The sequence below is a fragment of the Chiroxiphia lanceolata genome, chromosome 7 (genome assembly GCF_009829145.1).
Source record: "Chiroxiphia lanceolata isolate bChiLan1 chromosome 7, bChiLan1.pri, whole genome shotgun sequence".
Classification (NCBI taxonomy): domain Eukaryota; kingdom Metazoa; phylum Chordata; class Aves; order Passeriformes; family Pipridae; genus Chiroxiphia; species Chiroxiphia lanceolata.
In genome coordinates, this window is record NC_045643.1 from 30,392,165 (window position 1) to 30,417,719 (window position 25,555).

A 25,555-nucleotide genomic window follows, 5' to 3' on the forward strand; every position below is an offset into this window, starting at 1 on the left:
CTTAACAGCATTTGTGAGCAGCATGTCCCTTTATGAAACTATTTGTCTCATTAATAGGTATTATAAATCTTTGCAAATCTTTATTTTCTCTTCACTAAACTGGAAGTCTTCGCCCTGTAGTCTGATAAAAGGGGAGAGAGCTTTGAAATTCTCATGACTGTCAATGAATTTATAAGAAAGAGTCCACTCTTCACTCAGTGGGGAGTAAACTTATTCCTTCTCAGGAAATTTCTTTAACGATTTTATTTTTTTGTCTGAAGTTCCTAGGGCAAAACATTATCAATAGTTTATATGACTTGACATAATAGAAAGGTTTCAAGCAGACAGTGTGGGTGGTATGGTGTATTAATATTACACGGACCCGGCTCGCTTGGTTGGGGGTTCAGCACCGAATCCTCTTTATTCAAATAAATCACCACCTTTCATATGCACCTCAAAGTAACATGTGACTCCCTTGACCAATTCCAAGGGCATCTCAGTGCCCATGTGTGGGAGTACTTCGGGACTTCATTTCCCAGGGTGCCTCATCCAGCATCTTTCCTGTAACCCGACTCCTACAGTGTGCCATTTCCCTCCTTTTGAATATTTGTCTGATGTCAGCCATCTATTATAAGAGTACAGAGTTTGCTTTTGTTCCCATTTAACTCCAACCATCCATTCTATCAACATGTGTAAGAACTTGGCGGAGGGGAGTTGGAACTACACGATTTTTAAAGTCCTTCCACCCCAAACCATTCTCTAAGGACAGATCCATGTGTCCATTCTCTGATTCTAAGGACAGATCCACTTCCATAAACTCTTACAGAAGCTGTCTGACAGCCATGTGCTCATCAGTTAGTCCCTTGATAATCAGGGCACAGCAAAACTCTTTTTGCTGAATGAAAAAGGAAAGGCAGTTTGCCAATCTGCTGCCTAGCAGCCTCTCTGAGGTTTTCCATGTGGGACCACAAAGAGGAGTTTGGGTTAAAGGCAGGGGAATAGTCTGTATTTTGAAACTGAGTAAGGATTCATCAGCATTAAACTGCAAGTAATGAACACTTTTTCTTATGTGGTTGAATGAGTTCCAGATATGCCACAACCACAAGGAGTTGGTAAAGGTGCCATTCAGTGTGTAAGGTGTCTTAACCTTAGAAGACACAGAAGAAGAGGAATGCACTTGATATTGTCAGCAATAACATTTTGGGAAAAGCTGACAAATGCCAGCCATTAACAATTTCAGAATTTGGGGGCCTGGGCTATGTGTGGGGTGTAATTACAGCTGTAAACTGCTTATCTGACAGACTTTTGAAAAGATGAATTGTATTTTTGACAACAGAAATTGCAAACTGCTCCTAAACTTTTATCTTTCAAGGTTTTCCAGAGAAAATTCTATTCAGCAAAACACAAACTGGAAAACAGAAGTGATCCGTTGAGTAAGTAATGAACAGAAGGGGTATTTCAAGTAAAGGAACACTCCAGATTTGAGAATCCAAAATCACCTTCCTTTAAAAAGAACTTAATATTCGCATATGTGTCTTCAAGAAAGGGGGAGGCAAAAGTGTGTGAGCATTGTGTATTTTTACATTAATAGGAATGGAACTGAGCAGTCCCTTTTGAGATTTTAAAACAAAAATCATTGTCAGTGCCTAACTTGTTGGAAGTCATTTAGCGAAAGGCAAATAAATTCTGCATATGTGTGTGGGGGTGTGGTTCCTGAAAACCTTACCTCCTGGTGTCTAATCTCTTTTTTGAGCATACCAGAAGAGTAGCGTATTTCTTGCACACTCCTTTCTTCCTACTTGGATTACAAGTAGGAATTTGTGTCAGCACTTGAAAGCTCTACACTCTTCCAATGCACTTGCCTTTCTTCCAGGTACAGAGTCAGGCAGCCAAAGCATAAAAGAGACTGCAAATGAAGAACGAGTGATTGAACTTAAAGGGAGAACACACACAGCAGTGGAAGCAGCAGAATCGTGGCTGCGGAGTGTGGTACAGATTCAGGAAGGTCGCCATGCTGTTATTAAAAACAACTACATTTTTTGCCTTGGTAAAAAGGAGTTTGCAGAACTCTTTCGAGAGCAGCCTTCTAGTGTATGCGTGTCAGAAGAAGTGAGAGGTGGAAAAGCAACACTGGAATTTCAAGGCCCTCCTGATGCTGTGGTTGATGCAGTGCTCACAGCTGAGAATTTACTGCTTCGTATGCAAGAGAAGACTATAGCTGAACAAAAGAAACTGCTCTACTCAATGTGTATGTAAATAGAGACTAATTAAGTAAATAAGTGCCTAAATAAGGTCAAGTATGAAGCAATGTATATGCTGGTACTGCTGAGAGTGGACAGACGTGCATTCAGTTCACACAGTCATACTGAGTATTGCTTTAATTACTGATGTTCCCGTACTTTTAACACGTAAGCCCCTGCAGCACCGTTGGTTGGCTGTGGCCACGCACTTGGCACTACTCCCAGTAGGGCACAGTTTATACAGGGCTGGCCATGATGTACAACCAGCTGTAGTGGGGCTCCCTCCAGGACACCTTCCCTTTAAAGCCTGGCCACTGGAGACATACAAAATCTGTGCTTAATTAACCTTTGCTGAGCTCTTTTGCTGGCTACAGCTGGACCACTGTTGCAGGACTCAGCAGTTCTGCCGCGTCCTTGACTTTCATGATCAGTTGATACAACTAGTGGCATTACAAAAAGCTACTGAGTGGCTGATTTTAATTCATTCGTATAGCCATTCAATATAGATACCTATATATGAAGGTTGGGCTGTGGAGAAAGGTAATGGAAAATATAAATTGCTTTTTTTTGGTTCCCTCTCTCCAGTTTCTTTATAATAAATGTAGAAAAATAGAATCCATTTATATATATATATATATGTCTCTCTCGGTGTTAGCCTCTGACATTACTTCAGAGAATACTTAACATTCTTTGTTCTTAGCTACCAACTAAAGTATTAGATCTCTCCCCCTTCCCTTTGCTTCAGGCATTATGATATATGAAAATTTTACTCTCTTATTCATATCCAGGCCAACCAGAAGCAGGTCAACTTTCAGAAGCAGACCTTCACAAGACAAATACTAATAATTACATCCAGATTTTACCAGTAGAGTCACACCTCCAGGAGTTTAAAGACAGACAGAAACAGTTTGAAAAAGCTGGACTTCATGTTCTCAAGGTAAAGAGGGTGAAACTGAATCTCAGCTCATATTTTTGAACTAACATGTTTAATGTATGCCTAAAAGACTCAGATAAACTATTTCAGTATATTGCTTTTAAAAATTAAGATCAAGTCAGCCTAAGCCTTAAAACAGATGCAGTCTTTACTCCTAATAAAAAGTATTTTAAACATAATGCAAATAATCACTCAGAAAGTGATGAAATTCTGAGTAGTCTTTTTAATTGTACTGTATATTCTTCCTGATATTTTGTGCTTCAAATGCTCCTTTATAGGACTAGACTATGAAATTCTGAGTAGTCTTTTTAATTGTACTGTATATTCTTCCTGATATTTTGTGCTTCAAATGCTCCTTTATAGGACTAGACAAATATGAGATTGGTATGCTGGTACAACTTATGGTGGGTAAGTCTCAACACAGAAGTTACAACAGAATTTAAAAACTGGAGACCAGTTGTAGCTCAGTTAAATGAGTTAAGAGAGCAGAAGTACTTACAGCCCCTGCTTGTTTCTAGCTCAGCATTCTGGCACGAGAGGGCTCTGGAGAAGAGCCTTGCAGACCCCTGGCACTGCCCTTTGCCATGGGGCTGTGGCTGCCCACTGGTGGAGCCAGTTTGCCTGAGGTTCTGTGTGAGTATTTATACTGCACACAACTGGGCACTGGGGACACAAGGGACAGACCCTCTTGTACCCCCTTTTTCCCTGACAGCTGTAAAGTTTTGATCAATGGGAGCTGAGGTTCTCCACGCCTTTCTGGACACTTCACAAGACTAGGCTGTAACACCCACACAGCTTATTCTCATGTATGAGATACTCAGTCTGTTCAGTACAACTCAAGTACTGGAAATCAGTACAAGAGGAGATATTCCTACTGATTTCAACGAGAGGCATGGGATAGGGGTATGGTTCTTTTTCCTTGGATCAGTTGCACGCTTCAGATACTTTATCTGCTATGTGGTCAATGCATATAAACTACACCAAAGGTTCTTGCATTGAAGAACATAGCATGGATATTGGTCTCTGTTTGCTTATACTACACTATTATTTATTTATGTTACAGATTGAAAAGATACATAATCCTCTTCTATCTGCTGCATTCCAACAAATGAAAAAAAGAATAGAAGAAAGAGAAGGTACCTCCAGAATAACCCACAAGTTGTACCAGCATGTTCCTGCTGAGTTCTGTAGTTCAGTTTGCCAGACTGGATTTCACAGGATGTATTCTTCCCCAACAGGTAAGAACTTGCTTTGGCATCTTTAATCAAAATGAACAGTGACTGACTACTAAATTCGGGTCAAAATCGGAAAAAAACGTCATTCCTAAACAATAACTGTTTCACGTGCATTTAGATTTGTATGAGCTTACTTTTTTGTCTACAGTAAGGTTTTCCTCCCTGATACTGTAGAGCCAGTAAGGTTCTGGGAGAACAAGCCTGGATTCAAGCCTAGCCCAAATACTACTGACAGAATTGTTACTATACACAAAATTCCATCTCCAAGTTTTATTTTGTTGCATCGCTCTTTAAAGAAAGTCAAGGTCCTTATTTACCTGCTGCAAACATGCACTTAGCAGCTTGGTGCTTAAAACACGTTCAAAGGCAACACAGAATATTGAGGCTGGAAGGTACTTGAGAAGGCCATCTAGCCCAGCCCCCTGCTCAGATCAGGTGTGGTCACAGAGAGCACATAATCTGACTGCTCAGCTGCCATTTGGACGGGAGCATGCTCGGAAGAAATTGTGGGCTCTACACAATATTGTAGTAGACAGATGTTTTCAGAAAGGGAAAGAATAAGCTTTTAGTGCTTCATCCTGCAATAGGTGAAGGGTGTGATATTTTGCTTGTCGATTGCAGAATTGGGATTTCAGGCAATAAACTGTTCAAAAGTTTGCCTTTCTTTGTCTATGCAATGTATGTGGCACATTTCCACACTTTAAGAGCAGTAAATAGGATGATGGTCTAATTTCCTTGCACTTTTCCACATGATACTGTAACAGCACTTTTATGTGACATTCTTCTTACAAATATCAAAGCTTTTTTTGGTCAATTGCATTATTAAAATGTTGCTGCCTTTGGTGCTTATCAGAGTCCCTTGTACGTGATGACTGAAGTGTCAGTCATATATTTATATAAATACTTTAGACCTTGATGTTTCAATCACTGTATTAACAGTTACATCTGAATGGTTATCACTGGAGTAGCAGTTAATCAAACGTCCTTCCAGAAAGATGGCACATATTGAGCAGTAACATCATGTGTAATCCTGAATCAAGCAGCAGCCTCTTGGGACTACCACCCCAAAAGAAGCAATTGTTGAACACTTTTTCTTTCTTTTTCCAGAACAAAATTATGGACCTGGCATTTACTTCAAAAGGAACCTGAGAAACCTAATTGAGGATAAAGCTATGGGGGAAATGGACTCTAGAATGTATGTGTTTGAGGCTGATGTATTAACAGGCTTATACACTAAAGGCCGGTCATCTAATATTATTATGCCACTTGCTGTGGAGGGAGATGCCTTTAGATTATATGACAGTTTGGTAAATGATATGGACAATCCTGACACTTTTGTCATTTACAACAGTGTAGGGGCCCTTCCACAATATTTGCTGACTTGTTCCCCAGTGACTGAGCATTATGTATGAGCATTCTCTGAGGAAACCAGCAGCATCCTGAGTGAGAATTAATCAGAACTGTAGCTATTGTGAAGATCCCCTCAGAACAAAGTCTAGTGCTTAGATTTAAGAGGATGCTCTACTTAGTAACATGCTGTGGTCAAAGTGCCTCAGGCAAAATACTCTGAAATATCCATGAACAAAACAGTAAGGCAATGCTTTAAGGAGATTAGAAGAAAATTATGTGAGTGGAAACAGAAGGGAGAGCATCCCAAAATAGAGTTTAATATTTACATGGTCATTAACTTTTTACCTTACAGTGTTCTGAGCAGGGGACTATACACATGATGTTTGCATAGGCTGTCATTTTTCCATTGCATTTTCTTAATCTGAGATATTGCATATGTCAGTGAAACAAAAAGTCTTGGTTGTGTCTTTGATTCTTAAATTTTCTTTTGACTTAAATAGGTGAATGTAGCTGACAAAAGCTGTTTCCCAGTGAGAGACATGCTGTTAAATACACATTGCAGTTATGACAAACATGAGGCAAAACTTCATGATTTCTAACAGGAGTTGCTGTTGCAGGTTTTATTAGTTATTTCAAGCATTGTAGATACATGTATTCAAAATAAAAAGTATGAATGTCACCATCAGTTAACTTGTAATTTTTATATAGTCTTAAGAATGTGATTTGGACTGTATTTGAGCTTTAGATTTCTCAGCAACATTTAATCTCTTTGAAAGGCTACAAGATAGTAAAGAACTGGTTCAAACTACAGCTTGAAACTGATCTTCAATTAATTTACCTTTACCAATATCTTTTAAAGATTACATTGACAGCCTTGTAGCCAGGTATGCCCACATTGCTTCTGCAGTGACCTGAAGCCAGCACATGGAAAAGCCAAGAGCCACTATAGGAATTCCACCATCAAAGGGGATTCAGTCCTGTGCTCAGGTACTTGGAAACTTTCTGTACTGAAGCCTAAAACTATGCCTGATGTTAACAGCGTTTAAAATGCTATTGCCCCAAACAAAAAGCTACTACAAGATTTGTCCAAACTGAAGCATTTAAAATCACCAGTTCTGGGCCTAAAACACCTAAACAGCTTAAAACAATGCTGTAATACAGGAATAAAGGCTCCTCTTTAGTACCTCACCTGTCAGTATCAGGTCAGCCTCTCACCTGAAGTCAGCTATGGTTAAAACTGTCATTACTTGGGGAGGAGAAGGGCTCACATAAAACCTTTAAAAAACAACTGTGTTGTCATATGAGAAGCATTTCACCCACAGGTGAAGCACTGTGCATCTCTAAAACACAGATGAAAGTAGCATTTAATAAAACTTTTCAAAATATTTTGTTAATGAATTCCCAGGATACTTGTACTGCACCTGCAACTCCTAAGCTAGTAGTCATAGTGCTAGGAACCACTCACAAGTCCAGAAGAAATTAAGTTATAAAAGTCTAATGCTGAACTCTGAGGTTGCAAGTGGAAATTTTTTTAACCATTACAAAAGAAAATTTGAAATTAATATATTCATATTTTGTTTGGGTTTTTTTTATTATTATTTTAAAGATTAGTTATACCTATTTTTGCAAAAGGTAGTTTTGTAGTGTGTGAGCCCCGAACATACGTGAGTTTTGTTCTCAGGAAATCTGAAGGTTGCTCTTAGAGTCTATTCCTATTTTAACTATTCCATTTAAGCAACAAATTCTTTTCTACTTCTGTTCCCTTTTTCCTCATATTTCTCAATTCACACATTACTGCCATGAAAACACAGAGCTGTAGATTTAAGGTTAGACAGCACTGAACAAGTATAAGCTCTTATTTCAGTTTGCTTCAAGAGATTTCATTTTTTAAAGCAATTTTATGGCAGGAACTCTTTCTATTTGCTTTTTTGAAAAACTCAGTACTGAGTTTCTGAACTACTGCAAAAATTTCTAACTAGCATCAGTTTTCAGAAAACCTAAAGGATTTTTTTGGCACAATGTAACATCTTGCTCCTACTCAGAATAAAATATCAGTTTACATAACTTGGTATTACTTTAATACTGTTACACAAGTATTGGTAACAATGTATTTCATTAATAACTTTTTTATATTAACTTTTTAACTCTTAACTGCACCTGAAAAGGTTTGTAGTCAGTTTAAAAGAAAAAAAATAATTATTGAGAAAGCTTTAACAGCTTATTCCAATGCCCAGCATATGCTTTTTCCTCCCTCCACATACACCTGCAGTTTATAAGGATTCAGTGTAACTGAACATTTATCTTCCATTTTATTATAACAAGATTTTTTTCCTGGTGTATAATTGCTACTGAAGTTCACCAGTGTTCTCCACACTTAGTGATATAATATACATTCTATATACATAGTTTTTAAAAAACTGCTAATGTAAGAGGTTGTACATAGTTATTTTCATCTGGTCCTCAAAAAGAATAATTTCATATACAGAAACTAGAAAATAAACCCAGCACAAACTAGATGTACCAAGTAGTACATATTAAAATAATTACCACAGTAATTGAAAATTCCTGATCTTGGTCCTACAATAATCAGTTAACTAGAGGCTACTCCACAGCCTCTGGGATTTCTCTGTTGTTCACAATAAGGGTATGAATAATTCCCTCCTTTCGTTTCCCACTACTGACAGCCTTAATGCAACAGCTGTGATCAGCAACAGTGAAGTGAGTTTCAGTCCCATCTTCGACAAATTCACCCTGGGAGGAAGGAGACAAAACAGGCATGTAATATTTTAGCAAATGAAAAAGCATCAGTGTCAAGATCACTTGTAGTTCCCACATTACAGCAGCCACAGGTACCTGCAACAAATACAGCCCAAAAACTGAACAAAGCTCCGGAATCTCAGGCAGGGCTTTGTCAACGTGCCCAGTTAAAGATCTGTGGGCATCAGATGACAATCAAAATTTCACATATTCAAAATGGTAAAGTTGGAGTTTGTGAGTTAATATTACTGATCCATGCTAGTAAACAAAAATAGAAAAAGCATCTTCCTGCCCAGTTGTGCTGTACAACCAGTAAGTGCCACACGAACTTATGCTGAAGTGGCAGTAAAACGTGAAGTATTAAGGATGCCTTCTACAGCAGGATGCAGAAAGAGATCCCTGAATTGAGTACCAGTTGTGTATTTTGGATTGTGTATTCTTGGCTCCTGCTGCAGTTAGGTAATTTTGCCAGGCATGGCTGTGTCGTCTTTGGGAGAGCAGAACAATCCGTGTGCCACTGTAATGGAAGCAGAGACTGACAACTACACCTGCACATGCAGCTTGCAAGAATATCTCCTAGAGCATTTATTACATTATGGAAAAGGCTGAGAGCCATCAGGAGGAGAAATTTTGATTTACTGGAGAGGGGGTTTCTTCCACTGATTTCTACAGAAACGGAGCTCTGACCAACCTGGTCTAATGAAAAGTGTCCCTGTGACGGCAGGGAGGTTATAATGAGATGATCTTTAGGGTTCCCTCCAACCCAGGCTGTTCCATGATTTGGTGAATCTTCATCCTCCTCTCAGGTATAGGAAAACTGTTGATTTTACAATTTGTACTCATCCAGGGGCTTTCTTGTGGCAGTAGTAACCACTTTGACACATCCTTCAAGGAGGGGGAAGCCCACCTAGTATGTGTATTGACAGCCATCATAATACAAAAAGACACCAAACAGATTAAGCCTTCTACCTGCCAGCCTGCTCTAAAAATTAATGCACGTGTGACACAAAGACAGAAGCTTATTTTGCTAAGCTTTGGTTATGTAGCCATAGGCTGGGAAGAGCCTTTGGAAGGGATCACGTACCGCTGTTTCCATTTTTTGACCATTGCACCACACATCCATAGTGTCCTTTTCTGTGAAGGAAAAGGAAAACAGAAAGGTATTTTTTTCCCCCTACAGACAAAGATCTAGGAATTTTAAAAATCTACTGTTGAAACTTACTTTGAATTCACAAAAGAAGTTCCTAATTAGCCGTAGTACCTGAGCTACAGAGTTTGCTCTCATAGCAGAGATGGGGAGGCTCTCAACAACGAGCAAACAGCTTTTGCTTTGAACATACATTTTTACCTCTCCCTAGCCCTGACACGGAGTTGACACTGGGCTACTGACACTGGGTTGTTCAGAATATTGCCAGAAATATTCTGACAGTCTTAAACTGAAAAACTTGAAGACAGAAAAATGAAGTAATTTCTGCTAATTCTTTGAGTGCCATTTATTCAGTGAAGCTCTAACATTCTTTCCAGGTTGGTTTAATTCAGAAGCAGCATTATTTAACATCCATCAAGCTGTCTGTATTCTTAAAATCTTCTCGAAAGCCTAAGTGCTTTAAATATCAGTCTTAGATTTTTTTCCATTTGAAACAGAATATTCTTTTACTTCTCCCAGCACATCCTTCTTAAATTATTTTGCTCTAGAATTCACATTACTGACACTGTCATCCACAGGTCATCAGCAGAGAGCTGATCTCTGCTTGCCTTTCCAGTAAGTGCAGGGAGATTAAAATCCTGTGAGGAGACTTATCTGTTTCTGGCATAAAAACTGTTCTTCTTCATTGCCCCCCTTCATCTTAGAGCAGTTCATTCTGTCCTAAGGCTTTATAAAAATCATAGCCCAAGATCTCTTGTTTCCATATCTAACCATACAGGAATACCTAAGCGGAAGTTTTCCCACTAGATGCCATGGACAAATTCCTCAGAGGGTCCCTTCCTCCTGGCTGCTTGTAATGTATCTAAGAAAGGGGGGCAAAAGAGGTGTATTGCCTGCTTATTAAAATAGTAAAAGAATATAATCTGAAGTTTTTAGATTAAATTTGTAGTTAAGAAGTGGTGCAGAAAAAAGGATGCTCATTAATCTATCAAAAATGTAGGAGTAGTCACACTTCCTCAGATAGAGATTCCTTGACTTTGGCTGATGATTTTTGGAGGGAAAGCCTGGGTACCTGCTGAACAAACATCAGGTTTGATCACAACACAGATAACACTTCTGTAACAGGCTTCACCTGCAGAACTGTCCTGTTAGAGCAGCTCTATGAATGCAGCAGCCATAATGCCTCCCAACCTATTTTTTTTCTTTTTTTCTTTTGTTTTTAAATCTAGACCACGTTGCTGCAGGCTCACATGTCTATAACAAGACCATTGTTTTTCAGATTGTCTTTGGCATCTCATTCCAAACTTCCAAACCACCCAAGCTTTTATACTGCACCAGTGCTACCCACTGAACTGCACTCTCTTAATTACCAGTTATTAAAGGCACACAAGTTTTTTCAAAGGCAGTAACATAGAGTCATTCAATGTTTACTTACCTAGAACAACTCTATAGTCCGTACCATCCAAGTTCAATATCCAAGTATTGGTTGTTTTTAACCTGTTCTCCATATGTTTCTTCAGACTCTTTCCATTGATCTCCAAAGTATACTCATATGCAAAGCCACTGACTGCATCTATGTTAATAGCAGCTTTTGTTTTAGTAGCTCCAACAGTGAATGTTTCTTTACCCACTAATTTAAACATCCATTCTCTTCTTATTTCTTCCTGTAGAATAAAACAAAGACAGTGGGTATTAATTGAGAAAATGTGAGTGCATGTTTTAATATGAAAAAAATTTATCTGGAACTCAGGAGACAGCTCAGTACTGAACTGTTATTTGGGAATGAATGCATACACGGTGGTTTGTATGCACAGAGTGCTTCTGCCCAAAGACAGCAAAGCACTTCATGAATACTCACACCTTAACTGGAACTGAAAAAAAGAATGATGTAGTTCAATAAATCAGGTAAAGTTACTCAACTGAATGTACCTCGCTTGCATTTATTAGTCTTTTGTTTGCTCTGATGCGTGTTGCATGGAAGTGCACTTATATAATCTGTATCACAGTGAATTTTGAGCACATAGCAATTTCACCTTTCCATCAACATAGACAACACGTTTTCCTGAAGTGGTCCCATGTTCAAATTCAATCTTATGAACACCATCACTTAAAGCTACTTCCCAAACAGCCACCAAATCTGTCATCTTCTCTAAGTGGCTGTACCGAGACCTAAGGAAAAACCAACAAAGTAAATTAATTGTCGTTGAAAGTTCAGTTCCTGATGTGTGCAGTTCAAAGCTTTACTGCTTCAGGGCAAGTTGTTTTTTGCAAATGAAAAATGAGACTTGAAAGAATAAGCTTACAGAACTGCTTATATTTTCATGTTTTTTTCAAACACTCAAATATGACAAAATATCACAAAATATAAACCGACAGTTAAACAGACTCACTTAGACGAATACAGTACAAAGACACAGACACCCATCTAACCTCTAAAAACCTCTAAAACTCCCATTTCAGGTGACAGTAGGTTACAAAATACACTTAGTATTCAGATGCTCCTGGACAGTTCTGCTATTTCCTGGTAGGCATTAAAATACAGTATTTGATTGGTCTCAAAGAAAGTGTTTCAGCCTTTTAGACTTGAAAAATAGTCAGGATGGCCAGTTTAGCTATTTGCTGTTTTAACAGATTTGTCTGTAATCTCATAAACACTACCTACATCATTCAGAAACGCACACACAAACACACAGGGGAAGAGATCTGGCAAGATATCCTTTTATTTAAGTAATTTTTAAAGTTTAGATACACTCATAAGTGACCACTGGAACTGTGGATATCTTTCCAAATCTGCTCATACCACAGTCCTGATTTTTTACCTTACTTCATCTTCACAGACAGTAATCTCCTCACCGGATGCCATAGTAACCCAAACAGCTTTTAATCCAATTAGCAGCAAGAAAAAATAGAAAAGCAGAATAGCAGCAGAGAAGTGCTGAGGTCTAAGTTTTCCTGGTTTTCTCCAGTTAAGATAAAGGACATTTTAAAAAGCGTTATTAACTACATGGAGTGCTAGCTGTAGTATATATGATGAAACAAAAACATTTATAATAAAACCATCTTTCCTCTTAAACAGAAAGGCAAATGTATTTTGAAAAAAATATAATATTTTGCAAAATTAGTAAATGCAGTTTATCCTAACTTTATTAGCTCATCATAACTTTGTCGTTTATTTGATGGAAAAACAGGCTGCCCAACTTGTGACCGAAAGCTTAGAAACAAAAAACTTGAGCAAAGTAGGAACCCAGTCAGAGCTGCCCATCTCTGTCCCAGATCGTAATGACCTCAGGACTGTGAAATAGTACAGCCAACAATTTCACCCACTCGCTTTCCTAAACCACTGTAGCAGTTTACAGCAATCACATTAGCAAATCTGACCTGGCAATTCAGTCACAAAATCTATGTGAACCGCAAATAACTCGTTTCTTACTTAAGAGTAATAGACCCTAATGGTGTTTTACAACCACTGACTGATTTTTAATGTATTATTTTCACTAATTAATTTGCTAAGGGCTGTCTGCCTTGCCTGTGCATATCAATAAGCGTAACTTAAATGTAAACAAATAGTAACACGTGCTAATAAATGCCGAGGAGACTGTTTTGGCTGTTCCTGAAGTTACTGGTGGCTGTGAAGGCTGGCATCCCCTGGCACACGGTGGGAGTCAGGCGGGATGTATTTCCCCCTCCTCAAAGGAGCCGGCGCGGGGGCTCGGGATAGACCCGCGCTTGTCCCAGGCATTGGATCAGCACAAGGAGCGGCCTCGGGCACAAAAGGAAATGCCAGGAGAGGTGGCAGCTGGAGGGTGTCCCCAGGCCACCCTTCACCATCCCCGGCAGGACCCAATCCTGCGGTGTGGATCTTGGAGATCATTTAGGATCAGTGCTGAAAGGGTTAGGAAGCATCCCAGAACACAAAAATTCCTTGTATTTTTTTTTTTCTTTTTAGCAAATCATGGTAATTAGGTAATAGACTTCTATTTTAAACCGAAGCTGAACCCAGACTCTAGGTCAGCCGTGTGTTTCCTGAAGGCCAGCCGGTACCACCCGAGTCCCAAGGGAAAGCCTGGAGGGACCACGCGCTGCTCGCTTCCAACAGCCACCCGCTGGCTCCAATCCAGGGAAACGCATCTGTCCTGCACCGACCGCCTCGTTTCACCGCGTTTTCTGCTAACCAAGCCAGCGGCCCAAAACGAGATTTACTCCTCTACACATGAGGGCTTGCTCTGAAAAATAAACTCGGATTACCGCTTCCCATCCACCTAATCCCAGCAGCGCTCATCGTGGCGCGGCGTACCGGGAAGCGCATGAGCTCCAGGGCTGCAAATTTCCCCCACCCACCGGTAGTGAGCTTTTTTTTTTTTTTTTTTTTTTTTTTTTTTTTTTTTTTTTTTTTGTGAAATGCCCAAGTCCCTGCAGTGCCGTTCCCACCGCCCCCCAGGCGGCTCATCCCGCGCCCCGCACAGCAGCGGCCCCGCTCCTACCTCCGCCGGGTCTCCTCCCCTCGGTTCCCGCGCCGCAAAATGGCGGCTCCCGCCCGGCGCCGCCCCGCGCCCGCGCGCCCGCCCGCTCCCTCAGCCCCGCTCCCGCCCGAGGCGCTCCGCGGCCGGGGAACCCGCACCTCTCCTGCTCTGCGTCCCGGCCGGCGGCCCTCGCCATGACAGAGGTACCGTGGCGGCCCCGGGTGTCGCTGCTGGGTGCTTGAAGCAGGACAAAGAGCGATCCAACAGCCCATAACCCCCGGAGCCGCCACCGGCTCCCTGAGCGCTCCGCTCGCGGCGGGGCCGCTGCGCCCCGGGGGCGTTGGAGGGACCCGAGAGCCGGTGGTCTGGGCTTCTTAAGAAGGCGAATTTTGCTCATTGCACATATTTTGCCTTCTGATAGAGAACGGGAAAACTGAGCATGCTGTATGTTGTTAAGTACGCTTTTCCTCAGTGTGTTTTGCGGATCTTATTGGAGCGTCTCCCAACCCCTCCTGTAGTGGCTGGGGGTTCTAGGGGGGTTGGGGTTGGTTTGGTTTAATTTGGAGGCATTTGGTATCCCCCACCGCCTGCACAGCTGATCTGCAGAACTCAGGTTTCTGCCTCTTCTTCCCCTTCTCCCAGCTGCAGCAGGAGAAGGCAGAGTGGGAAAATTTAAACAAGCTATTAATGCGTCATGGGTTGAAACCGGTGAGTCTTGCTGCCTCCCAATGCTGCAGAAATACGACAGGTAAGGACATGCTAATTTAGCTACTTTTTGTATTTGGAAGTATTAAGTCTAAATTCATAAGGCATCTCTAAAGCTGTCACTTCCAAATGGCAGCAGACATGCAATCTTCTCCAGCTGTTAAAAGCCTTTTATTGTGTCTTTGTTTATGTTTTGTATCTCCAGATATGATTGTCCTAGACAGTCAGTCTTCTCTAGAAATAAGACTTGCATTAAAAACGCTGGTGGAAGACATTGAGCGACAGCAGAAGTTGATGCAGGGACTTATGGAGACAAATCGATGTCTTAGGTAAGACACAGTGGAAGGAACTTACCTGCTAATGCAAAGTGAAAGTATTATCAATGTGCATCTCCTGCCCAGTGGAGGTCTTGTCTCACCAGAGGCCTAAGACTTTTTTCCTGACATTATTGCCCAATGTGCAGCAATATTGGTCTAGTTCCTTTTGAGCTCTTATTTCATCTGCTGCTTCTTCCCATACCAGCATATTTCCCATTTCTGCTGCCACAGGATATTATCAAATGTCATCACATGATGTCAGGTGTGTGCTTCCTGCATTGTCTTTAGTGAAATGAGTTTAATTTAAATGAAGGATTTATTTATTTTTTTTCAGAGATGTGGTGCGACAGGAACAAGGTCGGGCATCTCGACAAGAGCAACGGGCTAATGATTTGGAAAATGTGGTGAAAAACATTAAGGCCAAAATTCGTCAGCTGGAAGATGAAACGATAGCTAAAGCTTGCCAGCAACAGAGCCAAGTCAGAGAACTTCAAAAAGACCAACAGGCTTCCCAGGTAGTTTCGATAGTGCTGCCTGAGGATTCAAACTTTTGTCTTTTTTTAGAAGATCTAAAAATATTTACATTGATCAAAACTAACATGAGTCTTGGGTCATAGAGTTAGTACGCTGTCTAGAACGAAGATTTTTTTAGCTATGCAGAATTTTCTATCAATCACTTAGAAAAATATCTGTGTCCTTCTTCCACTGTCTCTTCAGTATGGCTAAAACCCAAAGACTAATCCTCCTTGGGACCAAGTGTGTAGCTGGGTATGTACAGAACAGTCAGCTGGGAGGTCAGAACAGTTTAATAATGCTCCTATTACCTGTTCCCAGGTAAAATACCAACAGCAGCAGGAAAAGCTGCAAGAACAGGAAGAGATTATTGCCCGCTTGCAGAAGGAGCTGAGCAAGGTTGGGGTGGAGGAGCAGCACCGTGTTGCCACTCAAAACAAAATGTTTCGTCAGTTTTGCAAAAGAGCTCCCAAGTCTCTTCTAGATCAGAGGTACGTGATCTTATATTGGTGAACAACCTGTATCACTGAATGAAGAAACAGATTTTAAAGTAATGCTTCTTGATATTTATATGGGAAAAAAAAAAAGCTGGAGACCTTAGGGGTGCAAGCTGAAATATGAATTCTTTTAAAGTTACATCAGTGCAGTGATATTTTTCTTTTGTAAAATTGTGAGACAGATAAATCCATGGCAGAAATTAAAAACTCACCAGCCACTGCCTACACTAGGTGTCAGCAAAGGGAAGGGAATGATTCACTCTTCTTTGGAACTGCAGTGTCTGCTAGGATGATCTCATCCTGGTATTCTAGCATTTAAAAATGTAAATTAAAAAAAAATGACAAAAAACTCAACAGACATGATCCCCAGCACCACCCCCCCCCCCCAAAAAAAAATAGCCCTTCCAGTTTTGGGAAGGGATCTTTGCAACTGCAGGCTTGCTGTGAGGCTTCAGAGTACTTTAGGGTAAGTTCTGAAAGTATCCCAAGCCTGAATCTTTTGCCAATAGGATTTCCATAGCTCTGCTATACTCAGAGATTTGCCAGTTCTTAGGCCTTAGGTAGCCTTTGCTTTACTGTGCTGATGTCACCTGCTTTCTAGGCCTGGCCACAGATGTTTACTTGGGAAGCTTCTAAAAGAGATTGTGTGTGCACAGCCTTTTCCTCATGCCCTTGCTGTATGAGAGGAGGGATCACTGAGTTTGGTTCCCTGTGCTCTCTCACGTGTCTCTACAAAACACAATCTTAGATTGCTCAAACCACTTTATTTTGACTATGCCTCTCTGTTAAGCTTGCTGGGTAAGTTATAAGATGAGGAGACTGTTGGGCAGATTTAGGTTTTTTCCTCCTCTTGAATGATTTTGCCAGTTCTAGACTAGTACAGAGTTAGTATCTCTACTTTTCATTCCGTCATATTTTCTGTTTTGGCAAACCATGACCATGTTTGTTTGGTATGAAAGAAAACCCACTGTTTGGAGCAGCCACTTCTGAAGTGCAGTGCAGCTGTGTAAGCTGGCCTGTTCCTTTGGGTTGGTCACAGTATTTCTCAGGCATGAGTTTTTTGAGATTATCTGAAATTCAAAATGCCATTTTTCCTTTCTTCAGGTACCTTTGTCTAATTGATTATTATGAATCTCAAATTAGTCAGATTAAAAAGGAGCTGAGGTAGGTCTCATCTAATGCCTTATGGTACTACTGTTCAAAATTTCTTTACCCCTTACTGTTCTTAACCCATATAGTGGTAAATATTCTGTGCTCCAGATCTCTCTAGAATGTAAGAAACAGCAAAACATTGTAATGATCATGGAAGTTTGGATTCATCCAGGGAATAACTGTCAGTCCAGGCTAAGCAGCTCCTCAGTCAGGAGGCCAGGACAGCTGGGAAGTTTGGGATATTCAGACACTTGAGCTTTAAGTCTTTTTTTTCTTTTTTTTCCTTTCCTCTTTTGCCAGAATTACTGCATTAACTGTGCTCAGTCGAATGATCTCCTAAAATTAAAGGAATACTGGGTTTTCAGATCTATCATGGTGCAAAGCAACAAGCAGATACCTGAGACATTCCTATAGTTTGAGTTTATTATCTTGAAAACTGAAATGGGATTTGCTTGCACTGGAGTTTCTCTTGAGGATAAGTGCACTCGATTAGCATGTGAAGCAGCTTTCCCAGAAATTAGAGCAGTGGATCTTAGGGCAGAATTTCTATTCTATTTACTTTTTAATTTTGGGAACGTTATTATCATACATACAACCCTAACTAAACCAACTTAGATTTTTGAGTTAATTGAATTGCAGTAAGCTCAAACAATATTTTTTTTCCCAACAGGCAATATAAAAAAGATGAAGACCGAGTACAGAGACAAGGTAAAAACAAGGAAGACTTCTTAAATTTGGATGCTACTCCTAATTACAGAGCACTGCTCACGGTATGGAACTGCCAAATCTAAGTCAGTGCAGATCTCTAAATGGTAACCCTTCAAGAGCCACCTAGAAACATAAACATGTTTGACTTCTGTCCCTTGTTCTTGTCATGTCTTCTGAACTTGTAACCTCTCTGGGCAGGGTTCTCTGTCTTTATGCAAAGGTTCAGCACTGTGTTGTGAGTCTTTGCTGGGGACTGCATAGTCACACCTGTGGTCCGATGCAGCTCTTGGTCTAAGTCATTTATTCCTCATTCATGCTGTCTTGCTGTACAGGCAATTGTGAACTCTTCTTAACATGTACATATTTTAAATTGTTCAAGTTTGTTGATTAGGAAATGAGTGAAATAGAAGAAATAACCCAGTCTATGTTGCAGTCTTTCCAGAAGCAACTTATTGAAACAAAAGCCAGGAACGAAGAGCTTTTGCTTGAAAATACAAATCTCAAAAAAGATTTGGAAATGAGGTGAGAAAGGATAAGTATCATCCTTTGCAAGGCCTTTTCGGTAGACTTTGCTTTACAAAGAAAGAAACCAAAAGTACCAGTGGTTGCACAAGTGTAGTATGAAACATGCGATCAAAGAAATAAGATATGGCAGCAACAGCCAAACTCCCCTCCCTACACTATTAAAAACAACTGCTAGTGGTTAGTTTGCTGTTTATTGCTGTTATCACATAGAAATGTAGCAGGATTTAATTTCCAGAATGTTTTGGCACTGGCAAAGCTTTCATATTTTTTCGCTTGGCTAAATTTTATAGATACCTCCCAATACAAGACACATAATACAGTGCTTTTTCTTTCTAATAGGCCGACTGCACAGGAATTAAAATTTCACAAGCACCAAGTGAAGAAACTAGAGAAAACTTTAAAGAAAATTATCCAGTAAGTGTATTCCTTTAATAACTTCCATGAATCCTCTGGACTTCTGAAAGCAAAGTTACTCTGTAATGTAGATAGTGGCTTATACAGTATGTACCTTATCAGTATTCCTCAGAGCCTGGTTATGGGCAGCAAATGCTGCTGGGATCTCCAAAGCCTTGTGTATCTCTGAAATGATGGCAGGGTCTCCAAATGGGGGCACAGCAGTGTGTCTTTTTTATTTCACTTTGTCTTTCTGGATTTGATTTGAGGGCTATTGCAGGCTATAAGGACAGGGTGATCTATGGTGTTTGCTGCTTCATGAGCTATAAAGCAAGCTACTGGTTACATTATGGATTATGAATGTGAAGATATGAGTTGGCAAAATGTTGCAGCTACAGAAGTTATGTCCATATTACTCTTAGAAATTGACTTCATTGTTTTCTGAAACATTGGTAAGAAAATACATTGAAGGTAATAAAGATCCAGTATAGATGAGGTGTTTTTATCTGTAATTTCACTTAGTCATTTGTACATGTGTATATGGAATGATAAATATAGCCTGAAAAAGACATCACTTAAACTTTAAAATAAAAATACATATTGTGTATATTTAAATGGTCTTTTGTGCAGTGGATATTAATTAGATGGTAATTTTAGAGAAAGTCATCTTAGATTTGATAAGAGGGATGTCGAGCTGTGTGTAGTTATCCAGGAAAGATGTTCCAGCAGAACCAGATAAAGACTGAGCTTGGAATTTTACCCTTTTGCGTAAAACTCTGGATTTTAAAGTCTTCAGCCACAGTAGAACCTCTGGTAACAGAATAACAATGTGTCTGGTGGTGTCCCTTCTAAATCAGGATAGTCTGGAATAACCTCAGCCTGGAGGCTTGAGATAAATCAGTGATATTTACTGTAGGTATTGTGTTGTCAGTCTGTACTAGTTCAGTCTGATGGAATTCTATTGGCCAACAGCGTAACAGGGGGGTTTAATTTTGTAGGTGCTACATACCTGGTTCTTTTATCAGGTTGAAAGTCGTATCTCCTGCTAAGGCTGTTTGTGTAACCAACTGTGTGTATTTTTGTGCAGATCTCTGGGCAGTAGGGCCGGAGAAAGAGAAGAAAAGAAAGAATCTGGGAGCACTGCAGAAGTGGATCAGCTGCAGGCAGCTTGCCGGCATTACTTACAGGTACACAAATTTCATCTGTGCTGTGTGTATCTAGCACTGTTACAATGAAATACTATACATGTTTTGTTTAAACACCTAAACTGGTGGGTGCCGGTTTGAGTCTAAGAGTTCCTACCCCAAGTTCTCTGTGCAAGATGAGTCATGTTCTGGATTTTGCAGTTAATGTAGGCTAGTTCTCAATTGTTTTATCTCTGTAAACTTCCTGAAAATATAGAAAGGAAGCAGGCACTAGGCTGGCCAATATCAAATCCATGATTTAGCTGAAGTCGTTTCAGGACAGGGGATTTGTTCAAGGTCTTGGGCAAAACAGAGCCTTAGGTTACAGTTTTAAACATGCCTGTGGAGATAATGGCTTTTGTTTTTCTTCAAATTAAAAAGCCCTAATATAATAAAACTTAGCAAAATGCAAACTGTGGAAGTAACAATACCTCGAGCAGATAAATGTTAAGTATCCCTCAAAGGGAATTATATTTGCATTACTTTTACATATCTTCTAGCTAGTATGTTTAAATCTTTGAATCTGTTACATATCGAATGCTTGTGTAAAATTCATCAATAGTAATATTGGATTGATAGTAATATTGGAGCTATTTGTGATTTAATGTTTAGACAATCAAGACTGTGAAAGAGAGGAATTTTATTACAAAATGTCATACATATTTGAGCAGTAACACTTGTTCTTTGTTGTTGAAGGTTTTGTCCCATATTGATTCTATTTTGCGAAGTCCAAGAGCTCCCCCATTAATATACCGGCGCAGCAAAGGACCAGTGCAAAATTATACTAAAGAGAGTGGACAAGAATGTGGATTTGAGCACCTTCCCCTCACTATAGAAATGTGGGCAGATCAGCTGATGGCCCTAAAGGTAACAACACATTATTGTACTTGGCTTTATAGTCTTCTTTTCATGGGTTGACTCTTCCTTGGTCTCTCCCTCTATGTAGTTGTGTGGGGTTTTTGTGTGTAGCTTTTGTTATTGCCTGATTGGGTGTTAAATGTTAAAAGTAATTCTACTGTCCATGTGAAACACATACCAGAGATACTCCTCTTTGTATATCATTTAAGTGTTTTTGTTCACTGGCTGAGTCCATAAAAAGACAATTAAGCTTTAGAGTCTGGACTTCACACATTAATGACGGTGCATTATCTTTCTTCCTTTTGTCTGGCCAGAACAGTAACTTTTTGATCCAAACACAAGTGAAATAGTTCTGTTTAAAACCAAAGTCTCTGTGACCAAAACTTCTTAATTCACTGAAACTGTAAAACAGCAAATATAGTGTTTTAGACTGTAAACTGTTGTTTTCAAATCAAAGAATGTCAGCAAGATACTGTGCTAAAATTCCATGAAAGCTAAAACCTTACCATCTCCAACACTGGAATGTTTTTGTGTATGAGAAACAGCAAGTGTGCCTGTTTCTGTAATAAAAACAACTTTAAGCAGTTTCTAAAATAATTTGTGTCCCCTCCCTTCTTTTAAAAGGATTTGCATAGGTCCTTGAGAAAACTGTCTCTGGAACTCATGCCCTGGCATACTGCAGATCCACAGGATAACAGAGAATCCATACGAGTTGAAGATCTCCAGTTCATAGTAGATACAATCTTGGAAGAAATAGAAAATAAGGAAAAGGTATTTCTCGCCAGGGGTTCATAATCACAAGTTACATTCTTAAATGCATTCTTCACACAGTGATTAGATTGGTGCATTTGAAAGCCTTGTGGGGTTTAAGAAATATCTGTTTGAAGACATGCAATAGTCCAAGACTGTTTTAACGTAATGGATAAATTCACCTTGGAGAAGACTGCTTTGATCAAAGGCACTTGACCAGCAATGAATTTGCATTGCCTTGTAGTCTCAGGAATGATCCTGTTCTGTTTCTCAGTCAGTGCTGAGAATACGTAAATGTACTTCTCAGCAACAGAGAAGAAAGCTTTTGAAAGAGTATTTTGGATTTAGTATAAATTTGTGCCTGAAAAGTACTGAAAATATGTCTTCATATTTAAAAATACTTGAAGGGCTGAGATTTAATAAGGGCAGTACACTAATGTTTCTTCAGACTGTTTTTAGGAGTGTTTCACAGTTTGAAAGTGTCCTTGCCTTGTTAAGCAGTAACAGTGATGAGTTCTTCCTGCTTGCTACAGAACAGCCAGACACAGTCCTTGCAGACCCTGTCTGCAATAGTCTCCCACTTCCAGAAGTTGTTTGACGTGAATTCTCTGAACGGTGTTTATCCACGAATGAATGAGGTTTACACAAAGCTTGGGGAAATGACGAACGCTATGAGGAATCTCCATGAGCTCCTGGAACTAGGTAAAGACTGACCACTGCTGTGTGTTCAGACCATTCCAAAGGAAGACGAAAATAAGTGAGAAAGCTGATCTCTTCATAGAAAATAATATTGAGCTGTTGAGAAACGAGTAAACCAGGTGTTTTCTTCACTGGGAAGATAAAAATAGGCTCCTGACAATTTACAGTTTAAATAGCAAATTCCCATTATTTGTAAGCCTTTAGCAGTTGCTGAAGAATAACAGGGAGGCAGGAGAGAATAACAGAGGAAATGGAATTTTTATTTTTTCCACAAAGCTTTGTTTTCTGTGAGCTGACTTCATAATTGTTGTTCATTCTCTACTAGAAAGATAACAAGTTTAAGGAAAAAATAACCTCTGCCGTAGATTTTTACTCAGTAATTCATTCAAATGTAATTGTGTGCAATTCTCAGAAACTTCCATCTTATGCTGCTAAACTTAAAAACCAAAAGAAGTTGTTGAATGTCAAAACCTGTCAGAACTCAGAGGTGTACTTAGTTACTTCTCTTCTAGTTTGTACTTCTGAAGAACAGCAGTTGCTGCTGCTCCTGGGTTTGAAGGACTGGCTGGGCTGTAGGATGTCCAGAGCCCAGAGCAAGGCTCCTGGGCTGCTGAGCCTTACTCAAGGAGAGAAGGAGTCTTCCTGCCTGCAGCCAGCATGGGAGATGAGGAAGCCTCATGTCCCTCTAATAACTGCAGCTTAGAGGATGCCTTCTCCAAGCCTAGTTCTTCTGAAATTGAGGGAGAAAAGGACAAGGAGCCTGTTATCTTCAGTTACAGTAGTCAAAACAGTTAAAATCCAATACAGAAACAAGTTCTGGGTGTTAACAAAATATTTATTAAACAGGTTCCCTGTTGGCGTAGGCCCTATAATGTGTCTGCTGTGTCACAGGAACCCTCTCTCTATATATGTAATTTTAGTTTGCTGATTTCCACTGAAATTGTAGGGTGCACTTTAGTACCACTTCTGCTGTGAACATTCACAGCTCTGCCAATTTTTTTTTTTTAGCCACTGAAGGATTAGTGAGAGATTCCCCATTCCTAGTTAACATTTGTTTATTTCTGACCATGGGCACTTTGTTTTCTATGAATGATGGAATGTGTATGCCTAGATCTATGAAAAACAAATAAAATCTGGCCACCTGCAAGAATTCAACTGTGTCTAAAATACTTCCCTGTTATTACTGTTACAAGAAACATGAAGTGTTTGTTTTTCCACAGACAGTTCAGCTCCACCCACTGTGGTAGTGGATACTGTTGGGAAACTATGTGACATCATTAATAAGAATGTGACTGAGCAGGTACAGCAGCTTCTGGGGACTCAGGACATCCACAGGTAGGTGGGGGCTGTTCCATTGGTGACCATTCCTCAAACATCAAATTTAGTAATTGAGAAAACTGGCTAAACTGATGCTGAAAGAAACCAATCATTTGTTACAAAGTCAGTGAACTCCCGACAGCAGAGGTGTTACTATTATCCTACTTGAAACAACTCTCGAATCCTTTCAAAAGGATAAAGCTGGCAAAGAAAAGAATTGAGGCCAGAAGGTTCCAAAACACCCCGTGGTTTGCATGGATAAGGTGATCAAAGAAGGCTTAATGCGATGGTGTGTTTCATCAGGAGACAAATCCTGCACGTGGGTGGGGAGGAGAAAGTGTTGCAAGTTTAAGCTGTAATACTGAAGTGTATGAGTTGCTAAGGCAGTGTATGCCTCAAGCTGCCTACCTGTTCCATCTTCAACAGATGACAGCCACATCTAGGTGGTAGCAGACTGTAAGAGCTTGTGTTCAGCCTATGCTCTACAAACAGACTAAAAATGGGAGCAGGCAACAAGTCTGACACATGCTGAGTTAGCAATAGGCAACCCTTCTGTGCTCACTCCTCACGGTTTTAACTGAAGAACAGCTGTTTATAAAGCATTTCTAGCCCTCCCTCCAAGGCAGTTATATAAGCAACCCCCAGGCAGTATATTTAGCATATATAGACTAATGTTCCAGTCCACAGACAACCTGGTGCCATGTGAGGAGGAAAGGAAGGATGTATGTAGGGCATAAATAGTGAAATCAGAGATCCTCATGACAGCTACCTCTTGGTGGCGGCAGGTTTCAGGACCGGAGAACAGAGTTTTGGTGTCGATGGTTTTATATGCTAAGTAGCTGTGTTTCTGACACAGAACGGCAGAACAGCCAAGGAGGTGAACTTGCAAATGTCCTTGCAGCCCTTGTCTGACAGTCTCACTTGCACATTTCAGTATCATCAATAAACTAGAGGAACATGAGCACTTCTTTCCACCATTTCAAGCTCTCATCCAAGATTTGCTCTGTCTTCTAGGTGAGTAATATTTGCAGCAGTTGTAATTATCTTCATGCAAATGTTTCCTCATAGAACTTTAAATAACTAACAAGTGTTTTGTTTACTCCTGGTGTGCTGAAACACAAGAAGCATGTGAGGGATAATGTGACCTTTTGTCTCCCTTTCCTCTTCTTTCCATCCTTTCTCTTGAAGTGACAAAAATACTTTATTTTCATTGAACATGCATATACTCAATTATATTATTCATATGCCCAAATGATTTTTTTCCAAAAGCATTAAAAGATGTGAGGAGTTTATTTTATTCACTGTCTGTTTTTCTAACAGTTAAGTTAGAATTTTGGCTGAGCTTGAAGGTGTTCTGGGTACATAGGCCTTACCACTTTGCTTTCCATTCTGTTGCAGAGATCAGTAACCTGGATGATATTTTACCTGTGGTGCGAAACCTGAAATGGAGAGCTGGTAAAGAGTGACTCTGCTCTTCTTGAGCAAGATTTATCTTACCTGTGAACACACCTGTTGATGTATATGAATTACAGCTACCTCTAACCACTGTTACCATAAGCAACAACTCCAGATTTTATATAAATAAAAGTTGCTGCATTTTTTTAATTTTTCTTAATTCTTGGTCAATTTAAGAAAAACTTTCATTATAACTGCTACTGCCTGGTCTTCTCAACCTCAGAGAGAGATACACTCTGTATCAGTCCAGGAAACTGAACCCAGCACACGACCAGGCACACTATAACCACGAGCATTTTGAATGTTACTGACACATTCAGTATGAGATGAAGATGCTCTAACTGCCTCAGCCATCACACTTTCAGCATTTGCCTATCTTG

At 39.9% G+C, this 25,555-nt stretch overlaps 3 protein-coding genes across 12 annotated transcripts in view; 2 read left to right on the top strand and 1 right to left on the bottom strand.

The window, feature by feature from the left end:
* PARP9 (poly(ADP-ribose) polymerase family member 9) overlaps positions 1-6,417 on the top strand; it is a 60,630-nt gene extending 54,213 nt beyond the window's left edge. For all 6 annotated transcript variants that reach the window (XM_032693671.1, XM_032693669.1, XM_032693670.1 and 3 more), the window contains 5 exons: positions 1,352-1,412; positions 1,853-2,227; positions 3,008-3,156; positions 4,217-4,391; positions 5,496-6,417. In XM_032693671.1, the coding sequence (XP_032549562.1) occupies positions 1,352-1,412; positions 1,853-2,227; positions 3,008-3,156; positions 4,217-4,391; positions 5,496-5,800 (1,065 nt within the window). In that variant the 3' untranslated portion in view covers positions 5,801-6,417. The remainder of the gene's footprint in view (positions 1-1,351; positions 1,413-1,852; positions 2,228-3,007; positions 3,157-4,216; positions 4,392-5,495) is intronic.
* On the bottom strand, positions 6,328-14,385 carry FAIM (Fas apoptotic inhibitory molecule). 3 transcript variants are annotated; one of them, XM_032693680.1, is made up of 5 exons: positions 14,261-14,385; positions 11,676-11,811; positions 11,078-11,306; positions 9,580-9,629; positions 6,328-8,489 (listed from the first exon to the last, which is right to left on the bottom strand). In XM_032693680.1, exons 1-5 carry the CDS (start codon positions 14,296-14,298, stop codon positions 8,340-8,342), a joined length of 603 nt encoding a protein of 200 aa, XP_032549571.1. In that variant the 5' UTR covers positions 14,299-14,385; the 3' UTR covers positions 6,328-8,339. The 3 variants fall into 3 exon arrangements, with proteins under 3 accessions (XP_032549571.1, XP_032549572.1, XP_032549570.1); XM_032693681.1 differs by lacking the exon at positions 14,261-14,385 and adding an exon at positions 14,124-14,187; XM_032693679.1 differs by lacking the exon at positions 14,261-14,385 and adding an exon at positions 12,462-13,904.
* Positions 14,189-25,325, top strand: CEP70 (centrosomal protein 70). Of its 3 annotated transcripts, none has more exons than XM_032693675.1 (16): positions 14,189-14,305; positions 14,751-14,850; positions 15,013-15,136; positions 15,459-15,639; positions 15,959-16,128; positions 17,239-17,298; positions 17,957-18,056; positions 18,428-18,516; positions 18,859-18,933; positions 20,000-20,099; positions 20,793-20,963; positions 21,579-21,725; positions 22,238-22,406; positions 23,624-23,738; positions 24,655-24,734; positions 25,119-25,325. In XM_032693675.1, exons 1-16 carry the CDS (start codon positions 14,297-14,299, stop codon positions 25,184-25,186), a joined length of 1,758 nt encoding a protein of 585 aa, XP_032549566.1. In that variant the 5' UTR covers positions 14,189-14,296; the 3' UTR covers positions 25,187-25,325. The 3 variants fall into 3 exon arrangements, with proteins under 3 accessions (XP_032549566.1, XP_032549568.1, XP_032549567.1); XM_032693676.1 differs by lacking the exon at positions 14,189-14,305 and adding an exon at positions 14,385-14,546; XM_032693677.1 differs by lacking the exon at positions 17,239-17,298.
* Positions 25,326-25,555: the final 230 nt, after the last annotated feature.

Excerpts from the sequence above, each read along its gene's own strand:
- CEP70 (XM_032693675.1), top strand. Across the intron at positions 16,129-17,238 it reads AAGTCTCTTCTAGATCAGAG|GTACCTTTGTCTAATTGATT; the intron begins GTACGTGATCTT and ends TCCTTTCTTCAG. Across the intron at positions 20,964-21,578 it reads ATCAGCTGATGGCCCTAAAG|GATTTGCATAGGTCCTTGAG; the intron begins GTAACAACACAT and ends TTCTTTTAAAAG.
- FAIM (XM_032693679.1), bottom strand. The coding sequence starts at position 12,505 with ATGGCATCCGGTGAGGAGATTACTGTCTGTGAAGATGAAGTAAG. Across the intron at positions 11,812-12,461 it reads GTCTGTGAAGATGAAGTAAG|GTCTCGGTACAGCCACTTAG; the intron begins GTAAAAAATCAG and ends GTTTTTCCTTAG. Across the intron at positions 8,490-9,579 it reads GTCAAAAAATGGAAACAGCG|GGTGAATTTGTCGAAGATGG; the intron begins GTACGTGATCCC and ends CCTTCCTCCCAG.